Genomic DNA, 27,995 nt, shown 5'->3' with positions numbered 1-27,995 from the left:
CAGTTTATTCAAATCAGATGTTAGACGTTACACTTCCGGGTTACCTCCATCTTACTTTCCGTGTATAACAATCGTGGGATTGAGATATTCCTGGTTCAAATTTTCATAGTTTAACGGCAAAATGTCTACTCGAACTCAACGGGATAGAGAAAAGAGTAAACAGGAGAAATTCCAGGGGGTGTTGGCTAGGCTCTTGCGAGAAGAAGACAACAAATATTGCGCCGACTGTGACGCGAAAGGTAAGTTGCCACGACACGAGGAAAAATGGTGATAACCGGCGTCGTACCGGTGAAATATGTTATCACAGGTTTTCCCAAATTGTCAACCCATCGTGTATTATTAATGCCACATAAGTATTACACAAGTGATCTTCTAAAATCTTATGTGACGGTGGTATATATGTTTCCACCCCTTTATGAAAAATGACACGATCATCACCGGTTTGATCCAATGGCAGTACCAGCAACTGCAACGATCGGTCTATGTCAAAACCAACTGTGTTTGAAAATATATATCCCGTGACCCCCACACACGGAAACGCAGTCTGTCAGACTCATGTGAATATTGTGATGATCATAACAAGTTGTATTCAATCATGTCATGTTACCACAGGCAATCGTGTTGTCGGCTGTTAACGATGTGTTGTTTTATATTTTGACATACTGAAACGTTACAAGTTTGGCTGTCAGTGTATCCACTCTCGGCACTATCAAACTTCAAAGCCCGGTTGTCAACGTTCTAGTAATATTATGATGTACATGTACCGACAGTCGATGTTTGACGGTATAGGTTGTAGGCAATACGATTTTGATCATATGCTAAAAATGCAACAATTGTAGGCTTCAAGATGTAATATTGATATTATTTTCGTGACTTATTAAGTCATTCAATTCATAGAGTTCTTATTTAAGTTATTTTGATATTGTGAAATTTACATAACCACCTACATTGTACATTTAAAACTCTTTACCAAATACATGTACATGTATGCACTATCGTGAGTATGTAACGCAGTGTACAGTTTGGTCAACGTTTTTTATGTTAAAAGTTATCAAAAAGACTCTTGATGTGTTATCAGCTTTAATAACAATTTGTTACTATGGATATCTTAAGGTGTTATTCTTATTGTTAAAATAAGAGTGACAAAATGTCTAGTATTTTCCATACCATACATGTAGGTTGAATAAGAAAGGAGATCTGTTACAAAAACAAAACACATTTTGATCCTCGTCACGTCAAGTTCATGTAAAAGCTAATGGCTGTGACAGGATTGGGGTTAAAAGCTGAGTAGTAGTAGTAGTAGTAGTAGTAGTAGTAGTAGTAGTAGTAGTAGTAGTAGTAGTAGTAGTAGTAGTAGTAGTAGTACATTTGTATATTAATTAAGAATTGAGATTTTATAGAAGTACAATTTATGTAGGAAGTTTGTGTTCAAACATATATACAATGTATCTTCCAGGTTTATAGCATATTTGAAATTTGATAAATTATGCAAAATTGTTGTATGTACAATGTATCTCATTCTCAGACTCCTAGAGATCTTGGGTCTTCTGGCATTCCCATCAATATCCATTCCTATCTTCCATCAATAGCCACACTACATTGTACAACTGAAATAATAAACCTAATATTAAAATGATACATTACACCATTAAGCAGTCTTGGGGTAAATGTTGAACTACATGTAACATCGTCCTTGTAACATCCTGAGAACTACAGTGTATATCCAGAAAGTTCAGGAAGTGTGAAAGTTGTGTTGCAACAAGATAACGTTGAAGTGCCCTTTCTGATGTTTGGTTGCATTGAGCATATATGCAAAATGTACATAGATTTACATATATACAAGTTTTTCATTGGTAAAAGTATTTTTTCATGGACATCTGTATTATTGAAAGTAAATGCTTGGTCACTTTCAGCAGTTGTGAAGGTTTCACTTTGTTACATGTACATGTAGATATGATTAACCCTCCAAAATAACCCATCCGCAACTCCCCTCCCACCACACACACACAACACACAACACACACACCCACATGCCCAGTCACCTTGTCCCACCCACCAAATCACCACCCCTTTCATGTTATGTTTCATGAATGTCCAAAGTGTCAGAATGGTACTATTAGACTATTACATGCACATTTGTAGGTAATATTCCAGTCGTACATGTCCATGTATCTTGTGAGTAGCTGTAGCCAAGGAGGTGTGTATCAGTATTCCACAACATACAGGGGCTTGAAATTAATGGTTGTCCAATGTCCACAGACTACCAATTCTTGTCATGAGGCTACCATAAATTGCAGCTGGTACAGTGGTAGCCCACTTAGGCTACCACTGATTATCAGTGATTTAATAAAAGACTCAAAATGTAGGGACATGAAACAGGAAGTAATTAATAACACACACATTGTATTTCCAATGGTGCCTTCTGTTTTCAGTTCAGGAATACATATGCCTCTACATACATTTGTACATATAGTTGTCACCCACTCTTGGGTTATGAAAGTGGGTCTGGGAAAGAAAAAAAAGTAAATGTCAAGCCATGACATACATATACAATGTAGGTGTACATTTGTACTTATACATTGTATGTCACTTCACAGGAAGCATTACAGCTATAAAAAGAATTGCAGCATATAAGTAGATTTATAATAATTATATAAATGAGAAAAAAGAGTGAAACTCATTACCATTAATAACTGAAATAACTAATGCAGTATTACCCTGGTAGTAACATAAAATTCATAATCACTGTTCCTCAGAAGCACTACTCTTCCTGATTTGATTATTTAAACTTTAGCTCATTTGAATTTTTCAAATGCAAAAAATGTCAAATGAAAATGTGAGGAAAAAAACTTCAGGGAACATGTGCAGCATTGTCCTTGAACAAGATACAAATATAACATAGTGCATTGAGTTCTCTTATTTCTGATATCCCTTCTGATAAAGTATCAGTACTTAAACTCAGTGAACTTGACAAAACTTTTTAATTAATACTGTCAGGATAGATCTCATTTTTCCTATTGAGTTTTTATGAAAAAAATAAGAAAGAACATCGCATTTGTATATTATACAATGGATACATGTATGTAACCTAGACAGGCCTAGACATATATAGAAATCTATGATTTGTTATCTCTGTACATCATTATTCATAAGACTAAGTAATATTAACACATCTTTCATTGCTGGTATAGTAGTTTGATACAATGATAGATGAAGCTAAATGTACATGTACATGAAGGTTAGGTTAGCCAGATACATGTAGGCGATGAAATGAATCCATGAATAACAGAAAGGTGGCGAAAGGTGTTAACAGGAGCATTGTTTGGACTGATTTGTTACACATAAATTATGACTTACCCTTCCCTGACTCAGATGTGGGAAGACGGCAGTCACTCTCAGAACAAAACAAAAACAAAAACAAAAAACAAACAAGAGTATTAAAGAAATAAAGCAATCAAGCCATATTCACTAGACACTACATCAGATTGTAATGAGATTGGGGAGAAAACTGAGACAATTGCCGTTTTTATTGAAAGTTAGTAAAACATATACACGTACACATGTACATTATAAATCAAGTACTAAGTACTTATATGTAGTGAATTATTCCTGTTTACTTTTGTAGTTATCAAATTATTTGCTTACAAATGCACATGTACATGTTATACAAAGATTTAGAGACCAGACATTCTTGGCAAAGTTGTATATTTGTTAGTCACTGTCTGAAAAATTTTCATCATGATGTATACATAAATATACCATTTTCAACAGTAGTATACAGATTACATGTACATATATATGTTGATGTTACATTTATTTACATTGTACATGCCTTAAAGTTATTCAGTGACTAGTCTTGTCATAACATTTATTTCGAAAAATTATGTACAGTGTACTTAAACTTGTAAACAAGTTGATCTTTTCTTACAGACAACTTTTATTCTGAGATGCCCTTCTATATCATGTATTTATCCAAGTACATAGTGTTGTTCTTGCCAGGATTGTAAATCTTGACAAATCTGTCCTAATGCACCGTCATAAAACCACTAGCCTCTTTATGGTGGCACTTAACTGAGATGACCCATCACAAATACAAATGTACATGTACATTGTTTTGTGTGTACTTGGACTTATGAGAATGTCCCAACATTTTCAATTCTGTTCTTACACTTGTTACTTGTAAGCTTGATATCTGGCCATGTTGGTTTTGGTTTAGTTTGCAAGTTCAGCTTGCTCTACATGATGTGGGTCACATTTGGCCATACAATGTACATGACCCACTGCCCTTGGATCCCCCCCTCCCCCCCCCAAAAAAAAAAAAGAAAAAGAAAAAAAAAAGACGCAAATATGTCTTTATGGCATTGAAGAGTCAAATCCAGAATAGCATCACAACACATAGTGAAGCTGCCAGACCATCAGGTTTTCTTTTGATTTAGGTCACATTGCACCAAAGGTACACATCAATGGTATTTATGCCAGAGTTACTCTCAACCTCCACTTTTGTTTGGCAAGCTTCGGAGGCTTCGGAGGACAGATCCGGGTCTTACTAATACTACAAGGCTAACAATACACAGCACAGTACAATGGGCTGCATTATTATAATAGAATGTAAATTTAGTAACATCTGGGATATCATAGTCACAGTTATAATCTGATTAGTACAAATGTAATGTATTCTATTTCATTTTATTCATGTCAATGTCTCCTGTGACCCACTGGTGTAATATTAGTACTGTGTAAAGGCTTTCCTAGAATTGGCATTATTTATGAGGAGACATCTACATTGTACATGTACATGTAGTTGAGTTATTAGTCTACTGGCATTACATGATCCATGACATACAATGTAGCGACAGCCAACAATTTAATGAAAACACTAGTCAGTGTATAATTTATAAATACATTTCAGAAAATACATGTAGTGTTGAAACAAAGTAGTGTAAGATTTGCCCCTCTTTACTGTTATTATAACATACATGAAATAACCAAATACTGATGACTTTAATCATGAATTCATGAAGATATGAAATAAACAGATATCAACCTTCTATAATGAAAAGGAGAACACGAGTATCATTTTAAAATTCCTAATACGCATGTACACCTACAAAATGTGTTGGGTTGGGGTGGGGGTGGGGGTGGGGGGTGTTCATTGGTTACAGTAGAAAACCTTTCCCCAAAGTGAGATTAAAGTTACAGTTACAGTTACATTTGCAATTACAATGTACATTTGTAGATCAGAATTCTTTGTCCATTTTAACAGATTTCCAAAAACTTTTCTGACTCCAAGTGTGTCACCAAAACTTAATTTGCAAGGCGATACATGTACATTTGTACATGTATTGACTTGAACTTATACATGTACATTGTATTGTATGTATGTATGTATGTATGTATGTAAATAAACAATGATGACCTAGTTAATGAACTCTCCTGGGTAGGAGGATCTATGGTCAAAGTCTGCATATCTGACCTTTGAAGATTACCATGTTACCAGCTGCTGAGCTCTATCAATAATTACCATGTCCTGGTATTCTCCATTCAGCCAGGAAATGAATGTCTATGTCATAAGGTGTTATGTGTGTCTTTTATTTCCCCTCTCTGAGAGATGTTTTACACTGGTAGGAATAAGCACTCAGGAGTCATGAATATTCATTATGAAATCATGTACAGTGTGTATTATTTCTGCTGATTCCCATCATGCAATTGCCCATAGATGTACTCTAGTATAAATGCCCAAAATCAACCTGATGTTTCTCTGAAATCACAAGTAATTGAAATTTATTGTAGGTGATGTAAAATCTTGAAATGACTCACCAGAACCCATAGTTTATCAGAATGTCTTTATTTCCTGGAATAATATTGCCCTTTATACAAAAATTACTCTAGACTTAAGAGTGAGAGTAAATATAATTTGTAAACTGTTTGAAATGTATAGTTATACACTTTACTGAATCAAGTAGATATTACATGCAAATCAATATTAGTTCAAGCTGTGATGTAACTCAGGGGAAGAAATAAAACTCTCTTGTAGACTGCAGTATAAAATACAGTGTTTTTGCTCAGGCTGGGGAACCCTGGTAACGGAAAGGGGAATATGGTTAAAAAAAATGGCATACATGTACATTTTTGTATGTGTAGTTTCCAATACATTGTAGTACAGTTTTGGTGGAGAACCTCTGTAAAATAATTGGGGAACCCAGGTAGATTTTACCTGCTTATCGCTAACGAAAACACTAAAATTAAATAAAATCGTGAATTTGTTGTTCACTGAGTTTACGGAAATACGCACTTTAGATTTACATGTACCGGTGTCCAAGCTTACAAATGATAATTGTGCCACAATACATTGTTTTGTAACATGATACAAGCTGTGGCAAAATAATTGTATGGTTTGAACAAATGATGACAAAGAGCCTGCCAGACAGAGACAATTATTGAACAGTAATATGCTAATGATCATATGCAAATGTATAGTAATTGAATTGTGTGCTATAGAATTTCATGTATTCAGTTATATTATAAAAAAGTCAATAATTTATGTGTCTTGACTGAAAATAAAAAAAATCAATGCAGTTACTGAAATGTAATTTTGTAAATACAGACTACATGTATGTAGTTCATGGAAATAGTGACTGTCAGATAATTTATACCGTTTGTTTCAGAGCTTTTGTCAGAATAATTGGTGTACATTTACATGTCCCAGTTGATGTGATACATGTACATTAGGCTGTGTATATTTCTTGTCATACGTGTACCATGTATGAATCTATGATGCCGAATACTAGTTCTAGTAATTGTGTTGAGATGAAAATATCTAGATATTGTAGTGACATGACATGATAAGTTGTGTCTAGTACATGTAGGCACATGCTTCCTATAAACTAGTTTGCAGATGATAAATTGCTATGATGACATTCATACATGTACCGGGGATAGATAGATATTGGGTAGTTTAAAAACAGGACTCAGTAAATTGATGATATACATGTACATTTTTGTATTTTGTACATGTATGCAGAGATCATGAAAATTGTGTTCATTCTTTTTTCGATGTTGTACTTTTATGTGTACATGTACAGTGTGTGCGTGTGTGTGTGTGTGTGTGTGTGTGTGTGTGTGTGTGGGTGGGTGGGTGGGTGTGTGTATGTATGTGTATTGTATGTACATTGTACATGTAGGTATCAACACTTAATTTTGTGTATGCCATAGTTAAGTACAATGTACATGTAATTGACATTTTTTATCATAACACTATCTGTGTTGAGGGATGGAAAGAGGTACATGTATGTACTACAGTCAGAATATTTCCCTTCCTTCCCCTCCCCTCACTACCCCCCTAACCCCCCCCCCCCCCCCCATCATTAGATTTGTAAAACCAACAAAAGCATAGTAATGTCTGTGTCTATTGGTATGTACAATGTACATTTACATAGATATACATGTACATTGTACGTGTACATGTGTAGTACTGCTGTGGAACAGCTGCTATACATCTGTACCCCATTACAATGGGCATTGTCTTTATTATCCATGACATTCATTCACATTGATGGCATATGGTACATGTACATTTGTATACATGAGTCATATAGAAAAAAGACTATCTCGAAAAAAGGACAATGAAAAAAAGTATGATTTCTCTTGTACTCTGTTCAGACACACTTGTTTACGCTGGCCCTGTACCAGCGTGAAGAATTTTATCACTCTACATACCAAGTTTGCTTGACTTTGCTAAAACTACATGTACATGTATGTACAATGTACAGTGTATGACAGCAAACGTGGTAGCTTGAAAGCATTCACTTGTAACATTACATCAGTAAAGTGCTGGCATATAACTCAGTAACTGTGTTTGTCTAAACAGTGTGTTGGGTAGACTGTAAGATACATTGTGTCAACATGTTATTCTGCCCTCACCGGCCTCCTCTCTCTGAGAGAGGTTGACCGATGTGTGAGGTACCCGTCACGGTCTAGGTATTGGGATACAAACTGCATACTTTTCTAGTGACTGCGCAGTGCACATGTCAGATAACTACTATGTGATTAGTATTCATATGACATTACACCTGTTCACTTAGAACTACATGTACAAAATGTACAAGGATAAAATCTAAATGGCTAATACATGTACATTGTATGCAAGTCAGGGAATGACTCATCAATCTGTAATGGTACAGTCGTCTGTTGTGGCAACACACTACATGGTGTACCTTATGTTGGTTATAGATTCATTTCTCTTAAAATATACTAATTCAATAAATCTAATAATTTGTTGGCGGGTTTACTGTAACTGTATAGTTATTTTTCAAAGACTTCAAAAAAGAAGCATGGAAATTATATACAAAATGTACGAATTGAATTACAGAAATTTTAGATTTTAATAGAAATCTAATATTGTATAATGTGAACATGTACTGGGTGAACATCACAGTTTACAGGAGTGTAGACTCCTCATGGAATTAGAGAACTCCCTAACTGACGTTAAAAATTAACATTTAAACCTCTTCAGTAATGATAGAAGTGAAAGTGACTTGATAAGGATTCAAAAGTATATGTTATTTGCCAAATACCATTCCATATCTTGCTGCGAGAGTTAATTTTTCCGGTATAACGGCTCGCCTCCGGCTCTCCGTTATTACCGGAAAAATTACCTCTCGCAGCAAGATATGGAACGATATTTGGCAAATAACATACTTATACGTCACCTGCGACGATGAATTAAATTTTGAATGTCTAAAAATGCTGTTTCATTTTAAAATAAAATCACTTCCGCGTTATACTGTTGAGCGTAGTATCATGCACCTCTCTGATAACTGCAATGCGGTTGTTTACATGTCAGTCTGAACTTTATCGTCCAATCAGAGTGCGCGTTTGCTCAGTAGTATGACGTAATGTTTACTATTTGCATATCACTCAGCGATATATTCAAACTTATAACCATCAGCTGAAAAATGAGTGCGTCTTTGTTTTGTGAACTGTATTCCATTAAATGCACATAAATGTTCGCGATATGCTTTGTTGTTCTAGTTAAGCAAAAATTACACCCTCTGTGGTGGTAATTTTCATATCCTTCATAAATTTAGGAATTCATGTTTACGATCGAGTGACGCCCGTGCGTTCGCCGTCACTGGACTTTCACGGTTGTGTGTGGAATTTTTGACTATTTCCCTGTGACATGAAAAGTACAGTTTAAAGACTTGTTACAATATATACAACGGTGATATTTTGTTCGATTGACCACAAATTTGGCATTGGAAATGCTGGTTATAGCTCGATCTCTAGTTGTCTGCTAGATTTGTTTACAAGGGGACGTGCAGTAATCACGTGATACAACAAGCAAAAATACGGCTGTGTATCTGCAGGGCTCTCGACCAATCAGAATGCGAGATTGGTGACAGGTGACATATAATGTAATTTATGTAAACATACATGAATTGATGATAACTATCCGTAGTGTATGCTAACTCAAGAGACAAATTTCCAGTTTTTAAATGTCAAAACTTTTATACTCATTAAAGGTAAATTCTTCTGAAAGGACCAGAAACGTACATGATGTCAATGTAGTTACTGGTTGTGAAGCCGTACTGTGAAAAAAGTGTAGGAATTATTAGTCATTATTGAAATTTAAAATAAAATTATTTTACAGGTGTAATTCTTTTTATGTAGAGTATGACCACTTGAAAGTTAAACATACATTTTATGTACATGTAACTGAAACTATAAACCATGATAAAATCTTCTTCCTGCATTTTCAGTCGTTTTTTTTAAAAAATACTAAACATTTGTTTGATATTTTTTGTACGTACACAGGACCAAGGTGGGCATCATGGAACATCGGTATATTTGTATGTATTCGGTGTGCTGGTATCCATCGTAATCTAGGAGTCCACATATCCAGGGTTAAATCAGTCAATTTAGATACATGGACAGAAGAACAAATTACGGTGAGTGCAAATATGTAGTCAACTGTTGCCATGGAAACATGTCGATAATAGATTTTGAAATTATCCAGGATTCCAAATTCCATATGCATTCCATATAAACAATTGAAGTTAGAGACAGTAGTGTGTACAAATGTAGCATCCCCCCCCCCCCCCCCCCATTAAATTTACTTACTTATGTAACCAATGTATCATAATAATAATGATTTTTTTTTAGAACCAGCTCATGTAGATTTTGTATACATTTGTTTGGTTATTATAACGCTGCCATTGTACATTGAAATATATCTAGTTTCTTGACTTAACCAATTATGAAACCATACAATATTGTCTCTGAGAAGATTGATTTTTATAATAGTATGCATTGATATGGAAAGTCAATTATAGATATTGATCACAGTAGACATGGTGTCCATCCATGTACATCATGACTGTGTTGCAGGGCCCCCCCCCCACCCCACACACACCCACACCCACACACTGATCGCAGTAGACATGATGTCCATCCATGTAGATCACCCCCACCCCATACCCGGTACATTATACATGTATGTACATATAGGTACATTTGTACATGTATAACCATGTTTCAAAAGTAGTTAGAGGTATACATTGTATATACAATTGTACCTTTCTTGCCTACTACATTGTATAAACATTTCATTATAATATGTCTAGTTTCTTCTGTTAACCAATTATTAAATCATAGAATATTACATACTTCGAAAATGGAAATATATTTCAGTATTCAGTGATACAGAAAGTTAATTTTAAATATTGATAGCTGTAGACATTACATCATGTATGTCCATTCATGTATAACTGAAGTCAATGACTGTCATCAGTAACAGTTTGTAAAGCAGTCCAGGTGTTGTCAACTGCATACATGTCTTACCATTGCAATCTGTTTTAGACTGTTACAAATGTACATAAAATTGTTAAAATGTAACTTGTAAGTTATTATACAATGTACATGTAGCTTCCCCCCATGTTTCTTGAATTTACAATGTATGTATGTATGTATGTACAATGTACGTACGTACGTACGTACGTACATATGTACATACGCACGCACGCACGCACGCATGCACGCACGCATGCATGCATGCATGTATGTATGTATGTATGTATGTATGTATGTATGTATGTATGTACAATGTAAAACAATCACTTACTGATATGTGTATTGTTATTTTTACAGTCTATGGACAATATGGGAAACAAAAAGGCTAGAGATATTTATGAAGCTCATTTGCCACCAACATTTAGAAGACCACAGACAGATTCGTATCCTTGCCAGTGTCCTGAGAGAGAGAGAGAGAGACAGAGAGACAGACAGAGACAGAGACAGACAGACAGACAGACAGACAGACAGACAGACAGACAGACATAGACAGAGACAGAGACAGACAGACAGACTGACTGACAGACAATCAGACAGAAAGAAAGAAAGAGAGACAGAGAGGAGAGGGGGAGACAAAGACAGAGTGCCAGACACAGACAGATAGCGATGGGAGAGAGACAGAGGAGACAGAGATGTCAGATGCCATGTCAGTGTATATATGTACATGTATACTGTAGACTTTGTTAGATTGCTAGCATAGAAATAAAGTCATGACTTACTAGTAGATTTATTGCAAATAACACTTTCCTTGATACATTCGATGAAGACCACTGGAAAACTTTATACGATGCAAGTATGAGAAGAAACAGTACATGGATAAGTCTTTTAACCCTCAGGCAGCAAAGGTAAGTTCCTCCATGATGAACCAAAGGCTAGGTAGGGCATGTAAAGCTGTACACTTTAAAATATGATCAGAGATGGTATGGCTGACATAGGATAGTCTAGTTCCTCTACCTGTTGATGTTTTTTTCTAAAATCACTATCCTCTCCATGTATAGTGAAACTTACAAATTTCACCGAAAATCTGGTTAAACCACCTGCTGTAGCAAGGATGAACAGCACATGTCAGAAATAATCCATCACAAATTGACAGGCAGTTGTAATTGGTTACTTCATTCAAACAATTGCTCAGTAATATTCAATTAGCACAGCTGTTTTAACATTTGTATCAATGCTCCAGTGCCATTAAACTACATACATGTGGTCTCTCAAAGGGACATTGTCCAAATGTAGACAGTATTTTTATTAAATAAATACATACATGTATGTATATCAACTTCATCTAGTATCGGATGGATGGATGGATGGATGGAATGAATGAATGAATGGATGGATGGGTGGATAGAATGAATGAATGAATCAAGGTCTCAGTTTACTAATGTAGACACAAACTATAACTATTGTTATGACATGTTGATATAAGCTATTGAATGGATGTTGGTTTATACAGTGTAACGAGACTGCTTCGGCAATCAAGGTCTCGGTATACTAAGACAAACACAAACTAAAACTATTGTTGTAACATTAATGGACATAGAATGGTGTTTTCCGACAATTTCCATAATCTTGCAGTGTACATTTTTGGGGAACTGCCACTATCTTGATTACAGTGTGATTACCCGGTATATCTACACAACAAGGCATGCACTTATTGTAATCCATGACATTGAACAGCAAGAGTTTTAGTTTGTGTCTATGTTAGTAACTAAGACCTCTATTGCCAGAGTTGTAGACGTCTGAGTAAAATACAAAATGTGAGTCCAAAATACAAGGTACACAGTACAATAATGTACCATGTAGTACTTGGAAAGAAATTATGGATGTAAGAATAGCAAGTGGAAATTTAGTAGTACATTTTTCCTGGCAGTATGACTTGTTTTCTTTGATGAAAAAAATATTTTTAGCCTGTACCAAATGGCTATACCCTGATAAAATGTTGTGTATACATACAACTCATTACGTAACGGAGTGACCTTCCATGATAATAGACACAATTATGATTAGTTGGGACCTTCAGACATTGCTTTGTGTTTATTGTATAGTGGTAAGGATGGCCCTATTTTTTTTATGTTTCTCATTACTTTTTCATGGCAATTATGGGTCAGTCCGCTGATTTAAAATAAAAAGTGAAAAACTAAAAAACCATCTCCATTTTATCCTCTCTGTCTTCTCTTTATTGGATTCCTGGTAACACACCCTCTCCCAGCTTCTCGACACAATTGGCAAGTTGTCAGCCCCCTACTTGAATAACTTCCATCTTGAAAGCAATTCTTTGCTCTTGAACAAGTGTCGTCATTGCTGCCATGACTGTAGATGACGTCGACAGTATCGACACTGGCTTATTCTTGCCAAAGATGGCACCGTTCAGCTAAATATTATGAGCGGGTGCAAATAATTTTGTTTATAATTTGATGTTGGAGTTGAACATTTGGGTCGGTTGGGTAATGAGAAACAGAAGAAAAAAATAGGATCACCCTAATGTAAAACTGATGAGATATCAGTACATGTACAGTACATTAGAATGGAATTATAACATTCCTATCATATATACAGTATCAGTACATGTATGGTAGATTCTTTGTGTTTGTTGACACTTCAAATTGTGTGGCTTGTTTCAACACTCCAAATTTCCCTCTGATCATGCTGATGAAGTGTGTATAAATCAGTGTTGATTGAATTTGAATGATCAGTGTGTCTGATATCTTGAAATGTACACATTACTAATCATGTAGTATGTTATGCTTCCTTGAAATGTTTATTGCAACTCAGTAATACATATTTTCTGATATATTGAGTTTTATGTTTTGTGAAACTCATAAAAGACAAAGTTTACAAGGTACTTGTATGCAGTTGCTATTTTCAGGAAAAAATTTAGTTTTGTAGAAAAGTTCAAAATTCACGCATTTTTTAGTACTCCAATACAATACAGATACGGATACTGTAAACCTGGAATTTTTTTCTAAAGACTTATCTTGCTTTTTTCTTTGGAGAGCAAAATGGTGAACGCAACATACCAGTCTGGTAATTAGTAAAAATAAGCAGTGATTAAAATGCCTTCTTGTACATGAACACAACGTACCAGTCTGGTAATTAGTAAAAACTAGTCATTGACAACAAGCTGAAGACTGTAAAATCACAAAATTTTCTAGTAGTGAAAATATCTAGGTTTATGTATGTACCGATAATACAGTATATGCATCAATTGTGAACTATTTATGCAAATTATATAGTATCTAATACATGTCCTAATGTTGTATTCTTAATCAGTTAGGACCAGTAAAATATGCCAACATTGCACCTATTCTTTGCAATGTTTTTTTTCTGAGTATTTTTTGATTTTATTTTTTTCTCCCCACCTTGTGCATTGATAGAGTGAAAGCAGTAGTACTAATAATAGTACACTTGATAACAATGCTTTGATATGTGTGGTGAGTGGCCTTCCAAACAAAGTCAAATTTCATCAATATTCCAATTATTAAATGTTCTCTGTTTATAACAGTCCCCGTGTCTCATCATTAACCACCACCCCATCCCCCTACCCCTCCTGCACAAAAATGTATGGTATTAATTGCACCTGAATGTATATGTACATGTATTGCACTGGCTACATTGATTCAAGGTCAAAGGTCATTAGTATAGAGTCTGTTGTCATACATTTAATATTATAGTGATATTTGTGGGTCATTTAAATGTGACATTGCATTACACATTACACACTGAATTGGGTCATCTGAATTTAGAAAAAGTTATGGCTCTTTTAAATTTGCCGAATTTATCATATCGGAAATGTGAAATTTAGACTGGTAAAAATAACTTTTTGGCAGCCTAAAAAACAGTGTTTCAATATTGTAAGTATATACATAGATGTCTTCAATCTTGGTATATTATAGTATGCATATGTGATTGCATTTCCTAGAGTAAGTAGATGGCCAAAATCAAAATGTAAAGAAAAGTAGGCTCTCTGCGACCTTTAACATTTCATGTGACCTTTGACCTATCTTGTGACTGATCTTGTCATGTATTAAATGTCATCAGCATCTTGTTGTTATTATTATTATTTTGTTGTTAAGCTTACTATTTTGTTCTGTGTTTTGATTCAGACCCAAAGTGGACCCAGCAATGTTAAAAAAAAGCACAAATCGGTAACTTTCCCTTCATCATGTTCATGATTCACCGTGATCCCACACACACACAGTGTTAATCCAGCTGGTTTCACTGCCATGTTTCCAAGGCCATTCACTCATTGTGCTATGCATCTCATTGCATGTTTCTTTACAAGGGTGTAATTTACAGATCAGAATGGTATCATTTGCCCCCATTGTTTTGCTTTAAAAAGTGGAACACAAAAGTGAGGCTGATTTCATAATGTATCTGAATTTCGTAAACTTAAGGTAGCGGAGTAGGCTAGCTCAACAGTCAAAATTTATCAGAAAGATATGATATATTGTTAAATATGACCATACTCATCAATTCCTCATCCCAGCAAAAAAATTCCGTTCACATATAAATTGCTCTTGTGCTGTGAGAACAAGAACAGATTGTTCAATTTTCTATCGTTCTGGGCAGTTGTACAGTATGTGCTCTCTATCAGCCAATGGTGTTCAACCTTCACTTTCAATGCATACACATTGCGCTACCTTAAGGAAACACAGAAAAGTCTTGTTCTATCAACACTGTACTGAACAGTCTTTATAAAAAATACATGTAGAGATACAGAAAATTTGGCTCAGAAGAAGTCTATGGAATGGACTTGTGTGAACAATGGATGAAGAAAAACTCTGAAAATCAGAACAAAAAAAAACTATACTATTCTGATCTCAATAATTCACCTTTAAATTTAGTTGCACGTTACACTTTAAAATTTTGATCACTATTTTTCTATGTAAGTTTTTTGAAACCTTAGAAATCACCAAACAGAATTCTGGACCTTAAAATAATGTTTTACAAAAGGTGCTGTAACATGTAAGAAGAATGGTAATGTGATGTTTTGCCAAGATGTGTTATTCATTCTATTCCAGTCTGCCAGTTGTTCAACAACGGACATCAAATTTAGTAATGAAAAAAATTCTTTGAAGGGACTGTCATTCCCAAATTGTAGTACACCCCTGATGATGCTGATGAGACATAATTATTCATACAGTATGCAAAATGTGGTAATTATTCATATGGTATGCAAATTAAGTTGATTATTCAAATGATATGCAAAGTAGGGTGAATGACCCTTTCTTGGCAAAACTCGCTCTAAGGTATATATATATATATGAGTGAATGCACATCAAAAACACTTGGTTCCCCATTTCCCCAATAGTTGGTGAGGCATGATGGAATATTCCACATCAGTGGAATTACAAGTACATGTATGGGTATGAAGAGGGATATGCATGAAGGAAACACACACACATACAGGTGTATAGTTTGAAAGGCAGAAGGATGATTTTGTGGGTATTTTTGTTTTCTTTGTTGTTTTTGTAGAAGAAAGAGATTAGGTATGATGAAACTGAGAGAGAAAAGAAGAAACGTGAAAGAAGAGAAAGATCCTCATCACTTACATTGTCCAAACCAGCTGAGGTAGGGGTGACATTCCCAATAGTTTTCTGTTAGCATCGAAAATACAAGTGACCTAAGGTGCCTTGTCACTATGAGTCAATGGACGAGTAGTGACAGGGCACCTTAGGTAACCTCTATTTTGTCAAAGGCCTCATGTCGCAATTATTTTCTTTCAGAATGAAGAAATACATTGCGAATAATATAATTATACCTACTCAAGCATAATGAAAAATCATTTTGATTCATATAGACATGATTATTTTGACATAAGAGAACCCCTAAACTAGGGTATAACATGCATAATTTTAGGTTGAACTTGTTCAATTTGGCTACTGCAAAGCATAATATCTCATACGCAATAACAAAACAGTAAAATAAACGAAGTGAAACACAGCATAATAAGGGATTTCTAAACTTCAACGTCTCTGTGGACATCTCTATTTTGTTTGGTGTGAGATAAACTCAGACAACTTAAAGTACAGATGTGACTTGAAAATGATTGAAACATGGCCAAGAAGAAATCAGTATTGAAATGACTGGCTTCATATATATGTGCTTTCTCCTTCGAAATCCATGGGAGGTAGGGAATTTCAAACTGTCTGTTAAAAAGGCCTTGGAAGTTGTACACAAATATAGATAACTCCCAAAGGAAAAGGAAAAGACATTTATGAACTAATTAGCCCGGACACGTTTACAAGTACTGTTGCTTTTGATATTAATTTGTCTTTGTATATTGTGTTGAGGCAAGTCAGATGGGAACTTTTGACTGTAACTACTAAATGCTTCTGGAAAATGACTTGAAAATGCCTATAAATGCCATTAGTTATTTAGTTTAGGAAATCTTAATGATGAAGTATTCATGTTTGTTATGTAGGCTGCTTCTGTACCACGCCCTCAAGCCACCCAAGCTGCACAACAACCTGTGCAGCAAAGCAAGGCAGCTGTACAGGCTTCACCTCCACCACAAGAGGGCAGTATAACCAATAGTCTCATATCTACTTCACCAGTAGCAGCGCCACAACAACAACAACAACCAGCCAAACAATCAGCTGTTTCAGATTTATTGTCACTGGGTGAGTGTTCAATCATTAATGTCAATTTATCCTGTAATTGTGTGAGTGATAACAGGAGATTAGTAACTTGTCTTGTGCTCATTTGAACAGTAAGGTGTAATAAGTAACAGATACACCAGCCCTCAAGTTCATCAAATGACCTTGTGTCTTATTTAACACCACAGATACACCAGCCCCAAGTTCATCAAACGATCTCCTAGGCATGACATTCAATGGTACTCCTAGTAGTATGCAACCAAATTTAGTTCCGCAAACAGAAAACCAGAATCCTCTAGATGAACCATTGTTTGGTACAGCTACTGCTAACACTGCAGAAGAAGAAGCTAGCAGTCCAGAAAAGTCCAAGAAGTCTAAAGATTCCATTATGGCACTGTATGGGTCGTCTAGTAACCAAACTATGTATAATGTACCTGGTAGGTATACTTGTAAAATCATTGGGGAGGGGGTAGGGAGGGCACTTGGTTCATTATGGCACTGTACTGGTCATCGAGTAACCAAACTATGTATTAATATACCAGGTACGTCTAGGAGACGTTGTCAAAATACATTTGCCTCAGTCTCACTGAATTGCCATACAACACACATGCACACACACACACATCTATGCATCAGAAGATTGGATGGAAAATGCAAATCTAAAAAAAAATGTTTTGTCAATGTTGTTCACATGCATTTTGCATAGACTTGATCAAGGGTGGAAAAATATAAATATTTTGTTATAACATATACAACTGAATGTTTTGACCAAGAGTTAAATTGACTATTAAAACCTGTTGATGTTGTCATCCATGTTTTACCAGGTGGTGTGTATATGCCTCAGACCCAAACTCAACCTCAAAACCAGTTTAACATGGCTCAACCAATGACCAATGGACCAGCATCTGGTATGATGTATGGTCAACAGCAACCACCACAACAACAACAACAGCAACAGCAACCACAACAGCAACCACAACAAGCAGGCTTCAACCTGATGGGACAGCCACAGCAACAGCCACCACAACAACAGCAGATATACAACGCACAGCTACAACAACAACAGTACTTGCAACAGGTATGTACAATACATACAAGATATTGAAGTTCTGCTCACAGTACCTAGCATTCATACAATTCTATTAGCTGTATGTAAGACTAAGTGAGGGTGACTGATAATCAGAAGTTGGTGTTTCACTTACTGGGGTTTGCACAATGTTCAATGTTTGTAGAACTGTGTACTTTAAAATTGGCAGTCACCATCACCTGTAGGCTGTAGTGAGTACTGAAATGACTGCGATTTCTGATCACAACAGCAATAAGTTGGCCTTTTGTGACACCCACTGCAAACCCATGTTTACCATGTTGCTATAACAACAACATATCAGGAGAAAAGACATACATGTAGTCATCTGCCACTTTGTTATCAAATTGAATAAGTATAACAAAAGTTGATAAAATTGTGAAACCCCAGATTTTTATTAAATATAATTCTAACATACTCTCCTCTAACACAAGAGCTATTCATATTCTGTTTGCATCGTTTCTTTTTAAATAAGTTCTTCCAAGAAAGTAGCATGCCACCTACTCTGTTTCCATGGAAACATTCAAATAACATGTTTTAATTGATAAGCTGAAAGACCTGCAATGATAATTCTAATAATACATCTATTTTCTATACTCTTTTAGTGATAATAACTGTAATGTTGTCATCGTAATGTCTTCTTTACTTTTTAACAGCAATATCAAGCTCAACTACAAATGCAACAACAGGTCAGAATCTAATGCTCAGCCTCTCTCTCTCTTAAAGTAGTGTATGCACCTCGGGATTAAAAAATCTGAAAATATTTGCCATTACTTTTTTGAAGAATATTCAAACCCCATTCACTGTTCAATGGAAAACAATCAGGGGTCACCATGAAGATTTTCGAAATTGAGGGCAATATGATCTCAAAGTGAAGCCATTTTGATATCCAATATGGCCACCATTTTCATATCCAATATGGCCGCCGAATACTGTTTTAAATCTATTGGAAAATAACAGATTGTTGATTTCCTTGCAAACAAGATGGGCAATCCCAAATTTCTTTTGATAGCTCAAAAGGACCAGGAACAAGCATATGGCAAAGTTTGGATCAATTTTAGAAACTGTGAAGAACGTTTTAAGATTTGCAGGGAAATTTTTCCCGAGATGCATTCTATCTTAACTCTCATATCACCTTTCTTCCATTTTATCAACTTTACTAATTGCCTGCTATAAAAACATAGTTCTGTTAATTCAGTTCAAAGTTAATGACACGGTTTGTGCTATGGTTTCGAAACACCTGGTTACTTAGCTGTGAGCATCTGCCTACATGTTCACCATTTCTCATTCATTTTGTAACCACAGATTTGATGGGAAACCCAGGTGTGAGGAGGGTAGCTTCAGCCTTGTATCATAGGGAACTGGAGGCATATATGTGAAGATTTACATATGTTTTTTGCCTACCTTTATGTGTAATAGGGATGTATTATCAATGTGAAGTGGAATAGGGAACTTGCAAACCCGCCATGTTGAATGTTGCATCATGGGAAATGTGATAATAAATACTATTCAATTACTATTGTAAACAATATTGTTTCATTGTTTGTAACCACAAATAATCAATTCATATTCACCCTGACCATTGCGGGAGGTTTATTTTATCGGTAGCGCCAGATTACGTATTATGATAATCACAGATAATCTCATAGTCCTTTGTGTCTGAGCATGCTCAGTCTGGATTGCAAGTTCCTAATTATTCCCAATGTTTATCATTAGCTGTTGTCAGCATGAAGTGTACACTTCAGGTGCTAATTACTCAGCCACACTTTTGATCCTTTGTGTAAACATTCACTATCTAGCTTATGGCAAGGAGGAGGAAAGTGTTAGTCACATATGTGCCTCCAGTTCCCTGTCTTTTTACCGTCTTCCCATCCCTGATTATAATATAACACTATCAAAACATACATTTTGTTTCAGTATAAGGAATAGTGATTTATGCATCAGATCTTTCCTACAAAGAGAGATATTTGATTTGACATATTGCTGGTGTCATATTCATAGATATTAATGTCACAACGTTCTATTGATACTACTGTTATTAAAATCATAATTCATACTTTCTGCTAACATAAATGCATTTGTTCGTTTGATTCGTTAAAGTACCGGTATCGTATGTGTACATTCCGACGCCAGGTACTCATCCGTTTCTGCATGTGTAATGTTGCATGGCTCAATTTTAGAAAAGAAAAAAATCTCAAAATTATCGCAGTATCAACTTGCTTAGGATTCACTTCCTGTGGTCTTTTATGGCAAGCATGGATTTTGAAGGCATTGTATTAACATCACTTGTTTGGGATGTTTTATTTTCAATGATTGCTGAATAATTTTGCTAAATATCACTCATTCACCTAAATGCTTGGTTTTAGATGCATTGATCAATGTCAAAAGTTATTGGACAGGGTCAGAGGTCATTGGGTGAGGTCAAGGTTCATTTATTTGCATTACCAGGCTCTGTTGCTTTCTTCTGGTTTTGTCTATTACCATTTAGCATGTTTTCTTCATGATGTCTCTTCAATGCAGCACAGTTTTGAGGAGAATGACATCACTTGCAAACAAGCAGTGTGAATTAGTTTGAACCATAAACACAATGTAGATGAGAAAAAGAAAATGGGGGGGAGAGAGAGAACGAGGGGGGGGGAGAGAGAGAGAGAGAGAGAGAGAGAGAGAGAGAGAGAGAGAGAGAGAGAGAGAGAGAGAGAGAGAGAGAGAGAGAGATGGGGGGGAGACAGACAGACAGGGGAGAGTTGTATATATATGAGAAAAAGAAAATGGGGGGGAGAGAGAGAGAGAGAGAGAGAGAGAGAGAGAGAGAGAGAGAGAGAGAGAGAGAGAGAGAGAGAGAGAGAGAGAGAGAGAGAGAGAGAGAGAGAGAGAGATGGGGGGGGGGGAAACAGACAGACAGGGGAGAGTTAGAGAGTCTTGCTCTGGTTGTCTTGATGTTTGTGTTTGTATATATATGTGTTTTTGCATATATATGTGTTGTTCCACATTCACAGGAAATGGCAAATATTGATGGAATGTGTTTCCTTATGGTAACTAATATTTGATTATTGGCTAATTGTGATATGAAACTGACTAATCATGCCTATTTCTCTTTACCTACCGGTATACAGTATCAAATGCAGCAGCAGTATCAACAGCAGGTAGACATTACTAATATTTGATAATTTCTATAATTTTATAGCTCAGCATGTCTTGCCGTATATCTTTCACATCTTACTCCACTACAATAGCAACACCATTCTAAACTCCAAGTGTCACTTCACTCCAGCTCTAGCTTGTCAAATGCCTACCTCCATGCACAGATCAATGGGAACGTAATCAATCATACCCCCACAACTCAACCCCACTCCCCTTGATTTTATCATACTTTGATATCATAAATGGATTCATTTAAAGAAGTACCCTTAAATAAGACAAAACCGTCTCTAACTTTACTTTAATGTTATCACTATGTCCCAAGTTTTGAGTTGATTTTAATATTCAGAGAAAACGTAACACAGAGCATTGCAAAGATTTGGTTTAATTGAAGAAGGGGGGGGGGGGGGGGGGATACATGTATATTCGTAATAAGTCTACTGGAGTGGCCAAGCACCATGAACACATAACACCTGCAAGGCTGTACATGAGTCTGGTGTGATTGTTGGTAATCGTCCCTATCATTACTCCAGGAATCTCTGACAAATTTGTATAGTAACTACTCCTGTGAGTGAGAATATAGCTGGGTGATAGCATTGAGTCACTCACCTTTGGTTTGGGTTGCTCACTTCAAGGCTCCCATCTCCAAGGGGATTGGGGTGTGTGTGTGTGTGTGGGGGGGGGTGTTCACATTTGTCACTGTTGGTACTATTTCACTTTTACCAATGACATTGAAAATAAGCAAAATTATAAATTTTCTGATTTGTACATTTGCAGAGGTTATCAAATGTCTAGATCACCTGAATGAAATCATGATTATTTTTCAGACACAACTTCTCTGCTGTCTACATCAGCATTCTTTAAAATAAGCCATAGCATAGTACCACTCAGTGTGGGGTTAGTGCATCCTATGAATTCTTGGCTTCGCAATCTCTGCATGTGTACACTTACCACATGTATCCTTACCACATGTATGCTCACCACATGTACACTTACCACGGTACACTTACCACATGTATACTTACCATATGTACACTTACCACATGTACAATGTACACTTACCAAATGTACACTTACCAAATGTACACTTATCACAAACCACATGTACACTTACCACATGTACACATACCACATGTACACTTACGACATGTACACATACCACATGTACACTTACCACATACCACATGTACACTTACCACATGTACACATATCACATGTACACATATCACATGTACACATACCACATGTACACTTACCACATGTACACATACTTACCGCTTTCTCTTTCTAACATTTCTTTCACTTTCTCATTCACTTCATTCTGTTTCTTAGAAAACACAGACCTCACATCGGCAGTCCTTCTCTACTAACATCACTTTCACACCTGCTTGTATTGTGCCTAACAGGTGCACTAGTAGAGTTAAGTTGTCTGGTACAGTAGATTAGGGTGTATGAGATATTCACTGATGATGCTATAGATATCTCTGTGCTAGTAGTGTTCGCCCCAGAAATTTGGTCACATAAATCATTTATAGACAGGAAAAGAGCACCTTGGCTGTTTGATATCTTTTTCTGCATAAAATGTGTGCTCAGAATACAGTTTTCAATTTGTGTTCAACAAAGGCAAGTCCGGGGTTAATTTATTAAGCAGTATTTATTACAAACTACCCATCATCTCAGCTCTTTACAGACGGCATTTATCAGGGGCTGAACAGTACTAGGAAAAGTGACAAAGCAATTTTCGTTGTTATCATAAGTATGCTTGGCTGCCTAGGTGCTCTGGTCAGAAGAGCCATGTATGACACGCTTTGTGCCAAATTTGATATGGAGTTTAATAGTTTGTTTTTCCTATACTCCATGACTGTCAATTTGTTGATGTGATATTTTGTGTGGTAATACTACTAGTAATAAACCAGGCATAAAAGCTGTGTTTCCAATGGAAGGCAGGTCTTATCACACTTTGTGCCAAGTTTGATTTGGAGTTTAATAGTTTGTTTTACCTATACTCCAATACAGCAAAAGCTGTTGATGTTGTTCTGTGGAGTAATGAGACCAGCTGTGAAAGTTACATGTATATTCCCAATGAAAGTCAGGTCTGGCCAAAGAAAGAATGTGAAGAGTCATACTGCCTCATTCCCAAACGACTTGTATCGCCATCATAGGGAATCGTTTAGGCTTAGACTCAAGTCTCGGCTACTGCTAGTATCATGTATAAATGTGTATTCGACAGCAGATCTTTTTTTTTTTCAGAGTTGCTGTTGTTACAAAATAATTTTGCTGTTATTGGGAAGCAAACTACAACAAAATTTATTGAAGCACACTTTTAGTCTTGCTTGGCACTTACTATTAACATGAATGCAGTTAAAACTTTACTCATGAATGAATGAATATGAATTTTAAAAATAAGTTTATACTGGAGGAAATATTCATATGTTGTTTTTTCTAAAATGTTGTATCCTTTTCTTTCACAGTACCAAATGCAGCAAGTTCAACAGGTAAGAACACTTGACAGTTATTTCAAATACTCATATTCAATCATGCTTGGAAGTATATGAATTGTAACAAACAAAAGTTATATGGTTCTTTATGTTGAGGGCGCTTGTCCACATGGGTGGGAAACTTTATGCCTTCTGAATGGACACCCTAAGTTGATGACTTTTGATGTACATGTGTTGTGTTTAAGGGTGCTCGTCCACATGGGTGGGGAACTTTATGCCTTCTGAATGGACACCCTAAGTTGATGATTTTTGATGTACATGTGTTGTGTTTGATGTGTAGTGGTACACAGTTTGGAAGCAGAATAAACAGTTTGAATTAAACTGACTTGTGTTGTAAGTTGTACATGTATCATATAAGGAAAAAACCTGCCAACTATGTAGTAAACATCTTGCGTTTATGTGATGAAGAATTTCATGTTAACAATAGCAAAAAGTAAGAGAAACTGATTATATCATTTGAGTCAAACATTGAGAATTCTAAATTACGAACAAGAAAACATGTCTTGTTTTCCTTCAGAGTCACATTCCCCAGAAGTCGAATATTTGTGACTTTCAGAGAGTTTGTTTTGGCTGCTTAAAAAAGTTTTCTCGTGCAATGTATCAGTAAATAAAATATGCGTATGGCCAGTCTATGCTTCAACTACAAGTTTGATAGATTCTCTACACCGACAATATTAGTAATACTGAGCCATGTTGATATCTCATTTAAGGCATACATCATGGAGCTAAAAATCCCTAACCCTACTGTGATTGTCTTTTAGGTTCAACAACAAATGCAAGCACTCCGAGTAGGTACACATCCTAGCACCACTCAAATGGGCTGGCAACAAGCTTCTCCAGGACTTCAACAAGGTATCCCGGCAGCAGCTGGAAACGGAGGATGGGGTGCCATGTCAACAGGCCACACCCTTAGCAACCAATTATGGAAATGAGAAGGGTCATCTGAATTATCATACAAAGGCCATGAAAAAAGATAATGAACTTTGACTTGAACGTCCTTCAGTAAAGATTTTTGCAAGAAGTACTTGTTACTTTTCATGCTTTGGGTTGTGGCAAGACACTTGAAATTCTCATTCATTATACTTTTTCATATAATTTTAATTTTTTTTCTTAATTTTTAATCGATATGATCCCACAATGTAGTTTTGAAATTAATTTGTTGATTTTAATTTATGCATAAGTTTTCCTATTTAGTTAATTTATGTATTTGATTTATGAAAGATAGAGAGGTCATAGGTCAACTCATGTAAATCTAGTGAAAATATTTTCGTTCACAGACAAAACTTTGTGAAAGTGAACAAAAATTTGATATCTTCATTCTTGTAGAAACCCCAAATAGTATTTAAATGCTCAAACAAAGGACGTCACGATCTCGGTTTCAAGAAAAGTTGTATTAAATGGTATTATTGTATTATTACAGTGGCTGTATTCACAAACATGTGAACCCCACCCTCTCAGAAAATTGACTGACATTAAAAATTCAGCCATTTTATCTTTATACATAAGATGTTAATCTGACCCGGAAGTACAAACAGGAGAGGTGCATTCTGGGATAAAAACAGCAGTCAAGTTGTTGTTTGGTCAGTGACACAGTTCAGTGTTTTACTGTGCGTCATACTATTACTAATAGAATAGAAGTAGTGTTTGGCTCTTTTTTGGATAAAAAAGAAAATTAAAAGTATGAAAAGTTTTACAAGATACGTAAAGTACTGGTATAAGATGGAAAAAAATGTTACATAAAAAAATATCTTGTTGAAATTTCGTGTTTTAGTCATTTTAAACAAAAAGATTGAATATATCAAATTTATGTAAGTTATGAAAAATTTAGAGAAAAAAAATATACTGTTAGCTGACCAAACATACAACTTGTATGAAATTCAGAAACAAAAATATGCTGAATTTGAATAAACTTTGTTCTAAAATTTTAATTTCGATATTTCTGATGTATATTTATTATTTTTCAGTTTTTGTCAGAGCTCAGAAAAATGTCTTTGAGAGGATGATGATGAGAGAAATTAATACAAAGAATCATGAAGTGTAAAGTATCATTGGATTTAAGGGTGATAAGTAAATTTAATTCAAGAAATTATGAAAATTTATTTTTAGATGTCTGTCGTAGCTAGAGAACAGTATCAAAATAGTGTACAATTTATTGTATTGATCAACCCTTGTTAGTGTCAAGCTTTTTCCGCCAAAACTAGGTTATCCCAAAATTGTCGAATTGTATCCAAATGTTATGAAATTGTCGAATTGTATGCAAATTTTATAAAAATAAAGTTCAATTTTGGCAGAGATGGTGGTAAGACTTTGCCCAGAATTGTTGTTGAGATGATTTTTGAAAAAAAATTGAAATTGTTGGAGTTTTAGGAAAAAATGATCACCAGTTTTGGCGGGAAAGATTGGTGCTCAAGGAGTTATTGTGTATGTTCAAATTTCTCATAATATAACCAGTGTATGATGCTGTATATTCAAATTGCACATGTTTTTTGAGTGGCTGGGTACCAAGCTGTGTAAAGTCGTGTTAAAGTGGATGTAGAAGTATGACTGCAAAAGTTTTGTCCAGAAAAATTATCATTTTCTCAGGAATTCACTAATCACCCACTCATTTAGTTGTTGATTGAATTGTTGTTTGTTTTAAAATGTTCAAGTTGACATAGACAACACATCTGGTGTATAAATAACTAATATGCATAGAATTACCATGTGTGTTCTGATTGGTCAAAACTGCACAGTGCACCTGGTAAAAAGAACCAAGACAAATAGATGTTGATTGAATGGGAGAATGAATTTGTATGGCTTTTAAATGTTTTTGTGTCAGATTCATGTTACAAATTTATAGCAGAGATAAATTCAAGACATTTGAAAAATTGTGATGAGGAAAAATAAACACTTGCTGTAAAAGTAGTAATGTAGACATAAATTTAGGAAAAACTTGCCTCTGAAAAGTTGGTTGTTGAGCCTCAATCCTATTTTTTGGTGCAATGCTAGTAAAGAGCAGTCTTAGTTTATTCTATGTTTCTCATTATCCTATTTTCTTCAATGTTGTGAAATAAAAGTTGACGCCCTGCCCCCTATGGCAGGATTAGGAAAACTTGATGTCACATGGAGATCACATGAATGCCTATCTGAGTGTAAATTATAATTTCTTGCTGAAATTCAGGAAGTGTAATGGAGCAAATGGGTCAAAGTTTCCTTCTGACTTCAATTGTCATTTCTAAGTCATTCAGACTGATGAAATATGAAAAAGAATTGACACTTTCACGAACATATACATGTACACTTACTGAAGTACACAGTCAAACATTTCAAAAATAGCAATTTAGTTTGTGTTTCAATGGGTTAAAAATTTAATGCAAGACATTGCATGACCAACACAGATGAATCCATTTCAAGATGTACAATTGCTTTTTTTGTTTTACTTTTTTTTAAACTTTTTTTTTTTTTAGCCAGTAGACTCATCATTTGTAATGTATTTATGTGTATACAATGAGAGACATAGAATTAATGAAAGTCATCTTAAAGTACTGCTACTCTGCTTCGTTCATATTTAATAAAACTACCTGTATAAATAATGTTGGGTATTTGGAATTGCTTTTGTCTCTGGTAGAAGTTTATGATAATTTGAGCTACCAATCCAATTTAATATTCAAGAGTTGTGACAACATACTAGTTACAGGGTGCTTTATCAGGGGGACACACTCCTATGTTTTAAAATGTCTAGTTTACTGCTCTAAAATCTACTCATCACCTCTGGTAGGCAACACCACTACCAGAGCACCCATGTGGTTAAAGCTTCTCAACATACTAGTGTCCATAGTTATTTCTTTAAAA

The 27,995-nt window shown here is 35.4% G+C and overlaps 1 protein-coding gene across 5 annotated transcripts; it reads left to right on the top strand.

Moving 5' to 3' along the window:
• Positions 1-14: 14 nt before the first annotated feature.
• Positions 15-27,736, top strand: LOC144445665 (stromal membrane-associated protein 1-like). 5 transcript variants are annotated; one of them, XM_078135295.1, is made up of 12 exons: positions 15-239; positions 9,814-9,947; positions 11,146-11,231; positions 11,612-11,693; positions 14,220-14,276; positions 16,321-16,416; positions 17,270-17,468; positions 17,633-17,881; positions 18,269-18,522; positions 21,642-21,671; positions 24,138-24,161; positions 24,926-27,736. In XM_078135295.1, the coding sequence occupies exons 1-12, from the start codon at positions 122-124 to the stop codon at positions 25,094-25,096; spliced, it is 1,500 nt and encodes a 499-aa protein (XP_077991421.1). In that variant the 5' UTR covers positions 15-121; the 3' UTR covers positions 25,097-27,736. The 5 variants fall into 5 exon arrangements, with proteins under 5 accessions (XP_077991421.1, XP_077991422.1, XP_077991424.1 ...); XM_078135296.1 differs by having other exon boundaries at positions 16-239; positions 11,615-11,693; XM_078135298.1 differs by lacking the exon at positions 14,220-14,276 and having other exon boundaries at positions 17-239.
• The last annotated feature ends 259 nt before the right edge of the window (positions 27,737-27,995 follow it).

This window comes from Glandiceps talaboti, chromosome 14 (genome assembly GCF_964340395.1).
Source record: "Glandiceps talaboti chromosome 14, keGlaTala1.1, whole genome shotgun sequence".
Classification (NCBI taxonomy): Eukaryota; Metazoa; Hemichordata; class Enteropneusta; family Spengelidae; genus Glandiceps; species Glandiceps talaboti.
This window is presented reverse-complemented; position numbering and strand designations above follow the sequence as displayed.

Coding starts and splice junctions, on each gene's coding strand:
- LOC144445665 (XM_078135295.1), top strand. CDS start 122: ATGTCTACTCGAACTCAACGGGATAGAGAAAAGAGTAAACAGGAGAAA. Junction 11,694..14,219: donor TTAACCCTCAGGCAGCAAAG/GTAAGTTCCTCC, acceptor GTGCATTGATAG/AGTGAAAGCAGTAGTACTAA. Junction 16,417..17,269: donor CATTGTCCAAACCAGCTGAG/GTAGGGGTGACA, acceptor TTTGTTATGTAG/GCTGCTTCTGTACCACGCCC.